The sequence below is a fragment of the Hipposideros armiger genome, unplaced genomic scaffold, assembly GCF_001890085.2.
Source record: "Hipposideros armiger isolate ML-2016 unplaced genomic scaffold, ASM189008v1 scaffold_93, whole genome shotgun sequence".
NCBI lineage: Eukaryota > Metazoa > Chordata > Mammalia > Chiroptera > Hipposideridae > Hipposideros > Hipposideros armiger.
In genome coordinates, this window is record NW_017731443.1 from 2,226,491 (window position 1) to 2,234,217 (window position 7,727).

Here is a 7,727-nt window from a genome sequence, read left to right on the forward strand (position 1 = left end):
GAAACCAAAGCTCAGAGAGGTCAAGCAAGTTGCTTAAGGTCACACAGCTAGTAAGTGACAGAACCAACATTCTAACTCCACTCTTACTCATGCTGGTGCTGAAGCTCTAGAGTCATGGTTAAGATACAGACTCTGGGGTCAGGTAGGCCTGTGTTTAAATCCTGGCTTGTCTACTTACTGGCTGTGTGACCTTGGGCGAGCTACCTAACCTCTCTAAGCCTGCTTCATGATCTATAGAATGATAGTGGTTTCGACCTCATGAGGTTGTTGTGAGAATGGAATGAGTGAATCCATGCAAAGAGCCTAACACACAGAAAGCACACACTTCATGGCTCTTATCCTGTGGAATGATCTATCTGCAGGTCTGCCTTCCCACCAGCTGTGAGGCACCACTATGTCTTAGGAATCCCAGTGCCCTGAATAGGTCCTGCCACATAGCAGGCGCTAATAAATGCTTTTAAAATAAATGAACAAAGAAAGGCGTGCCTCTTTTTCTCGTGAGCCTGAGTCAAGGCCTGAACTCACCTCGCGGATGGCATTAGAGGACAGTGCTCCAGGAAGGTCCTGCTTGTTGGCAAAGATGAGGAGGGTGGCTCCAGCCAGGCGCTGAGGGAGACAAATAGAGGAGTATGGGGGCTCAGAGGGCAGCCTGGCTCATCTAATCGCCCATAGCATCTGGAGTCGGAGACCAACCTGGAAGATCAGGGCAAGGCCCCCTGGTGGTGAGAGAGGCCCAAGTGGGGGATAGGCAGTGTGGACACTGCCTGAGGCCAGGCACACATGGGGTGGAGGGAGCCCTGAGCTGGGCTGGGGCCCTGGTTCTAATCTGACCACCATCCCCTGGGCACCCTTCTCCTCCATTATTCAGTTTCCTCTTCCTTAAATGGGGAGAGGGTGATGGACAAGGTGATCCCCTCACCCGCTGTGGTTCTAGACTGTTCCATCTGATATCTGATGTGCATAAACAATGCGATTGTCCCAGAGGCCATGGAATCTACTAGAAGTGGCCTTTCCCTTTTGCAAACTCATGGAGCCCTGTAACTGTTCCACTGCCCTGATAGGCCTCTCGTTCCAGTTATTTTCATATATGTGTTGGTCCTGGGAGTCGCTCCATGTGGGTGGGTAGCTCTAGCCCTTACAGAGGGCCTTGACGTGCCAGGCCTGGGCATGTGACAGCCATGATCTCATTGGAGCTGCTCAACACCCCCAGAGGTGGCTACTGTTATACCATGTCCCTGTGTGCCCAGGACAGCCCTCTTTATGCCTGTTGTCCCTGCATAATTGTTAACAACTCCCTCTCTCACTCTCAGAAGTGCCCTTGTTTTCATCTAAATGCGGTGTGGTAACCTGGATAAAATCTTGGAACAGAAAAAGGACATCAGTGTAAAAACTGCTGAAATCCAAATGAAATCTGTAGCTCTTTAAGAGTAACTTTCCAATGTTAATTTCTTAGTTTTGACAAATGTACGGTGATAATGTGAGATGTTAACACTGGGGAAGCCAGGTGAAGGGTATACGGGGTCTCTCTTCATTATCTTTGCAAATTCTCTGTAAATCTAAATTTTTATTTAAAGAAAAGTGTTTTGGCGCAGACAAGAAAGATCACCCTAATTATAATGCCCATCTTAGAGGTAAGTGGAGGTTCAGAGAGGTTAAGTGCCTTGCCTGAGGTCACACAGTTTAGTCTGACTCCTGAGCCAGGCTCCGCTGCCTCCAAAGCTTCACACGCTGGTCTGGAGTCATCCTCCCTAAAGCCTGATTCAAGGTGTGCAAACTGAAGCTCAGGGTGGTGAAGCAGTGACCTCACAGGGACATGAACCCAGATCTTGGCCCACAGCGTGTCCTGCCTGCGGGCACCACGGGCCTCCCAGGACCAGATATATAGGTTGTCTCTCTGCCTCCCCAAGGGTGCTGGGCAGGTGATGAGGGCTCAGGGAAGGAAGAGACCCTGCTCCAGGTGTCCCTCTGGGGTCATGGAGCCCTCAGGGAATCTGCTGAGGAAGGTGTTCACACGTCCACGTATGTGCACAAAGTGTCGGGGCCTGGATGCTGGTGGAAGCCCAGCTCCCCCCCGCTCAGCCAGGCCCTCTGCCCACCTCTTCCACCAGCAGGTTCTGGAGCTCCCGCTGGCAGTCCTGCATGCGCTGGCGGTCGGCGCTGTCCACCACCCAGATGAGGCCGTCAGTGCTTTCAAAGTAGTTCCGCCAGTAGGACCGCAGGGACTTCTGGCCACCCACATCCCAGATGTTCAGCTTGAATCTGGGCATGGAGAGGTGGCTGGGAGGTCAGCCTGGCCCCTCACCTGCCCTCCCCACCCTGCTCTGGGCTGCCCGTCCGCAGGGACCCCGCTCACCCCCGGTGCTCTAGGGTCTTGATGTTGAAGCCCAGCGTTGGGGAGATGGTGTCGATGTCTTCCCCATTGAACTTCTTGAGGATGGTTGTTTTGCCTGCATTGTCCAGGCCGCTGGGGTGCGCCAGGTTAAGGAGAAACCCCATGCTCTGCAGGGTGGGGGGAAATAATTTCCTACCTCATATCAAAATCAGTTGAGCACATGCTTGACCCATAATCGGCCCAGGATAAATGTGAAAGTATCAAGAAATATCTTACCATCCCCTTTTGCCCAAAGACTCCTGAATTCACTGAATTCAATATTTATTGAATACCTACTAAATGCCAGGCCCTCTTCTCATGCTGGGGGGCCCCGGAGTCAAAGTCCTGCCCTTGTGCAGCTTATATTCTAGTACGCAGTCGATAGAGTGCGAACCAATGAGAAACAAGGTACTGTCAGGTCCTGGTGAATGTTAGAAATACAAGAAGAAGGCTTTCAGAGAGGGCCACTGAAGGAGCTTCCTTCAGCTCAGGCGCTAGGAAAGACCTCTCTGAGGGTCTTGAGCTGAGGCCCAAACGACAAGGTGCCAGCTTTTTTAAGCATTGGAGGAAGAGCATTCTAGGCAGAGAGAACAGCAAGAGTATCTGAAGGCAGCCACCCTTGCCTTTGTTTCTGGAATATTCCAAACTCTTTGCTGCTGAGTATACAAACCAATGGATGAGCTCAGCAGCCAAAGAGAACCATCATCCTCTTTCCTTCTAACACTTAAGGGGGTCTGCAGCCAGGAGGGGGGGCGGGCAGGCCTTAGAATCAGCAACCTTTTTGCTCACCTGACTTGGATGAGTGACTCAAACTAGTGACATGGGGGTGACAGGACTCCTCTCCTGAGACCCAGCCTCAGGCCCTGATAATTGGCTGCTGGTTACCCGCTCACCCCCAACTCCATCACTCACAGCTCCTTCCCCGCTGGCTCATTCCCCTCAGCTGACACACTCTGGCGTCTCTCCCACCTTAGAAAAAGCAAACATCATCACCCCTTGATCCCTCTCCCCTTTACTTACTCCTTTATTTCCCGCCTTTACAACACATCTCCTGAAAACCGTGTCCATACTCATCCTCTCCCATTTCTGTCCTCCTGCTCTTTCTTGAATTGAACCCATGAGGCTTTGCTCGCACTGCTTCCCCACAACTGCTCTTGCCAATGTCAGTAAGGACCCTCGCATTGCCCTCCAATGACTGGGCAGTCCTCAGTCCTCATCTTTTTGCTCCATCAGCAGCACTTAACAGAGTGGCCTGTGCCTTCCTCCGCTCCAGGACACACCCCGGCCACTCCTCCTCATCTCCCTGACCTCCTGATTAGGAACACCTCAGTTCCCTTCTCTGTCCACTCTCTTGATGATCTCATCCAGAATCATGGCTTCAAATACCCTCTTTATGCTGATGACTCCCAAATGTGTATGTCCCCAGCTGCTCCCCTGGACGCTGGTGCCTTATATCCAGCTGCTTAGCTGACATTTCTAGGATGTCTCAGAGGCATCTCACATGGCCAAAACTGAGCTCCCATCTTCCCTCTGAACTTGCTCCCTGCCCACGTCTCCACCCAAGCAAGGGGCTCCTCATTCTTCTAATTGCTCAGGCCAGAAGCCTGGCAGTCATGCTTGACTTTTCTTTCTCTCTCTCTCTGTCCCTCATCCAATCCAGCTGCAATTACTGCGGCCCTACTGTCAAAATGTCCCCTAACTTCCATCGCCTTGAGCCACCATCCTATTTGAGCCACCATCCTCTCACATGCGTTACTGCAGTGGTCTAACTAGTCTCAGATCACATCTCCCCTCCCCATTTCTCATTTAAAGAAAAAGCCAAGACCCAAAAGGCCCCACACTGAGGCCCTTCCTTCGCCTCTGTCCTAACCTAATACTCTCCTCTTCCCGCCACGCTGCCCTTGACATTCCTTTGAGGACCCTCTTGAGTTCATCCTTCCAGGCATTTGTTCCCTTTGCTTAAACAATTTCCCCCAGGTATCTACATGATTTGTCCCTCATCTCCCCGTCTTCACTCAACTGTTACTCTCAATTCGGCCCTCTTTGACCACCTTACTTAAACTGCATTCTTCTTCATACATATATTTTATTTGCTTTGTTAACATCTTCCTCCCTCCAGCATTATAGAATGTCCATGAAGGTAAGGGTTGTTTTTATTTTGCTGTTTACCCCAGCCCCTAGGACAGTGCCTAGCACACAGTAGGTGCTCAAAAAATATTTATTGGATGAGTGAATTCTCTGCGCCTTTCTAAGAACTCTTTACAGACATGATATGAATATTATTTGAGTTACTTGGGCACATGTCTTCTCTCCCTGCTAGGGGAGCTGGGGGTGAGGGCGGCCCAGCTCTAGAATGGCCGAGCCCGCACGGGGCCTGGCACAAAGCAGGGCAAACGAGTGCAGACGCCTGCTAATGGGACTCGGAAGGTCGGCGGGGCCCTCGGGCCTACAACAGGTCAGCCGAAAACGACCGGTCGTGCAGCAGCAAAGAAACGGGACTATTGGACCGACCGGCGAAAGACCCCACGGAGTCCACGCCCGCCTCTCCCGAGAGCTGAGGGCGGTGCCTGCATGCCCCCGGGATTCCGAGCTTGAGGGCGGGGCCCGGGCCCGACCCGAACCCCACGGACAGGGGTAGGTCAGAGATCCGGAGGATCGCGGCAAGCTCGGCCAGACCAACGGGTGGTGGCGTCCGAGTCACCACCAGGACCCACTTTACCCCTACATTGGTGCGGCCGCTGCGCCATTAGGCCCAAACTTTGGCTTTGGAAACGGAGTTCCCCCGCCCCGAATCGGTGGTACGGCCTCCTCCCGGCCCCCCGCCGCAAGTGATTGGTAGTGCCCACGTGCGTGACGCACAATGGGCAGTTGGGACGGGCCGGCCGGCCGCGCACCTCGTGCCCGGTAGGGGGCGCCTGGTGCCGCCTGCCCGGCGGGGTCCCCGCTACCCTGGCGGCTCCGGCGTCCGGGAGGATACAGCATGAGTAGTCGCAGCTCCCGCTCTTTCTGCTTCATCTTCTTCAGGATGGTCAGAAGGCCCATGATCCCCGTAACCCCGTCCCGGCCGCCGTTTCTTCCTAGTCCCGGGACTCCTCGCCCTGCTCCTATTGGCTCTCACGCCCACCGACAGCACAGCCTATTGGCGGGCCCCTCGCTTGGTCCCGCCCTCATCCCACGTGATGCGAAGTCGCCCAGCGGAGCCTCGGCGAAGGTCCCTCTAGCGGTGATGGGGACTTCTGCGCGGCCACCTGCGTTAACCCTTCGCATACCGAGGGCTTGAGGGACGAGGGCACCGCCATTCCTTCCTCCCTGGGACCCCAGGCTCAACTGGCAATGGAAACCTGAAGTTCCTGGGTTGTGTCTTGGCTGCATAGGAAGTAACAGTTCTGATGCAGGAGTCAGAACCAACTGAGAGCCCCAAGATAGTTGATGAGTTCATCCCTTGGCCAGTGTAAGGCTCTGTTCCCGGAAAACATGGTCCAGATCCTCCTCATCTTGGGCCTCGGGCGTCATCCTGAACCTGCCAGTTACAAGGCCTCCCCCTTACTCTGGCACCTGGAGTCGGAGAGGGTGGGCGGTGGGGTTCTCCATCAAGGGCGAAAATGCCACGTAGGGCATTTTCAAAATGTGATAGGGCGTCATTGGGTTGTCCCAATTACCAGGGAGGACCCTGTCCGTTAGAGGGCAGGGTACAGACCTGCACAAAGAATTATTACACCCAATATGCCCATCATTTCTGTTAAGTAGCGCAGTTCTTCCTTTTTGTGGATGAGAAAGTTGCTTACATGGTGCTTAGCACAATGACTGGCATATAGTAGATGTTCAAATATTTGTTGTTGAATGAATGAGTTTATCCAAGAGTTTGGTTCTTTACCTTAGCGCTCAAGTCCAGAAAAAAGTGAGGAGACTGAGGCCAGGGACTAGGCAGATTGTGAACTTAGAAAGGTGAGCCTTATTGTCTTAGTTTGAGCCCTTCTCCTAGCCTACTACAGGGTAAATGTGATTAGGCAACACAGGGGAGACTCTGATGCTTGGAGAAGTCAGGCACCAGCTGAAGATAATGGCTAACTTCTGTGTAATTGTTTACAAAGCACTCCACATTTTCTACTTCATCCTCCCGGCAACCCTGAGAGGTCTGTTTTCTTTTCGTAGATGTGATGATGGAGTCCAGAGAATTAAGGAGCTTGGACAGCTATTTAAACTCAGGTCTGGTCAACTGGAAAGTGCACTGCTTTTCCAGGTTCCTAAGAAATCTAAGTGCCTTGAGTGGGGATCAGTTACCTAAGCTGGGGTATGTGTGAGGGATTCCATGAAACCTTTGAGAAGTGAGGTGGAGCTATAACGTGCCTGTATGGATGTCCATGCCATATTAGGTGAACTTCAATACCATAATTTTAAATATAACAGTAATCCAGTAAACAATGTTTTTCAAACTATGGGATGCAGCCCATTCAGGAGATTATGAAAGTACTTTAGTGGCACAAATACGTTGAACCGAATGAAATCGCCCATGTTGACTACTAAGATGCCAGTTTCATAGGGTTCAACCTAGTAGCACTAACAAAAATTAAATAGAATGAACAGAACAGAAAGCATTGCTGCCTCTGCCCATGAAGTAAAAGGATTATAGTATTTGTTGAAACATGTTTCGGATATTTATATGGATGCCTGTACTTCTCAACTAAGAGTCACTGTCATAAAAGTTTAAAAATCAGTGCAATTCAACTGATACCTTTGGAGCAGGTTTGAGGGAAACTTCAAATTATTACCTTAAGCATTTCTGGATTGTTTTACTTTACTAACTGCCGAGAGCATTGAAATCCTTGTTTAAATGTCAGGCTTCCAGCCCTGCCCTGTTCCAAGCTGTTGTTGCGGCTTCCCAGGGCTCACATAGTAGAATTACAGTGAATATCAACTGAAAAACAACCTGGAAGCTCTGTGAAATAGTAGGAGACCAGGAAATAGCTGTTTTGAATAATAATTGCATGTAGCTAGAAATGGGGGTGGAGGGGGTGGTGTGAGGAGGGGCTTTTAAAGACAAGTGTAGGAGCCTAGTGACAGGCAGTATTTTCATTTGCCTTCTGGAAAGGAGGAAAGGGTGCTCTTAAGGAAATAAAATCTCTAGGGAATACGTTTGGAAGAAAACTGGGAAAGAAGATCTCTAGAGCTGTGGTTATATATAGCTGCGAATATATATATTCGCGAGAGAGAATCATGAAATTAAAATACCCAAATCCTGACAGCTGTGAAACCTGCTTTTGAAGGGAGAGTTTCTTAGGACTAAGTAAGTGGATTTTAACTTGAGGATAAAGTTCTAGATGCCTTTTAAAGAGGTGTGTTACCCAGTGTCTGGGGA

At 51.0% G+C, this 7,727-nt stretch overlaps 1 protein-coding gene across 2 annotated transcripts; it reads right to left on the reverse strand.

Moving 5' to 3' along the window:
* Nucleotides 1-38: 38 nt before the first annotated feature.
* Nucleotides 39-5,493, reverse strand: ARL2 (ARF like GTPase 2). Of its 2 annotated transcripts, none has more exons than XM_019645165.1 (4): nt 3,392-3,454; nt 2,354-2,499; nt 2,097-2,259; nt 39-606 (listed from the first exon to the last, which is right to left on the reverse strand). In XM_019645165.1, exons 1-4 carry the CDS (start codon nt 3,443-3,445, stop codon nt 445-447), a joined length of 525 nt encoding a protein of 174 aa, XP_019500710.1. In that variant the 5' UTR covers nt 3,446-3,454; the 3' UTR covers nt 39-444. The 2 variants fall into 2 exon arrangements, with proteins under 2 accessions (XP_019500710.1, XP_019500711.1); XM_019645166.1 differs by lacking the exon at nt 3,392-3,454 and adding an exon at nt 5,349-5,493 and having other exon boundaries at nt 430-606; nt 2,354-2,464.
* Between the last annotated feature and the right edge of the window lie 2,234 nt (nt 5,494-7,727).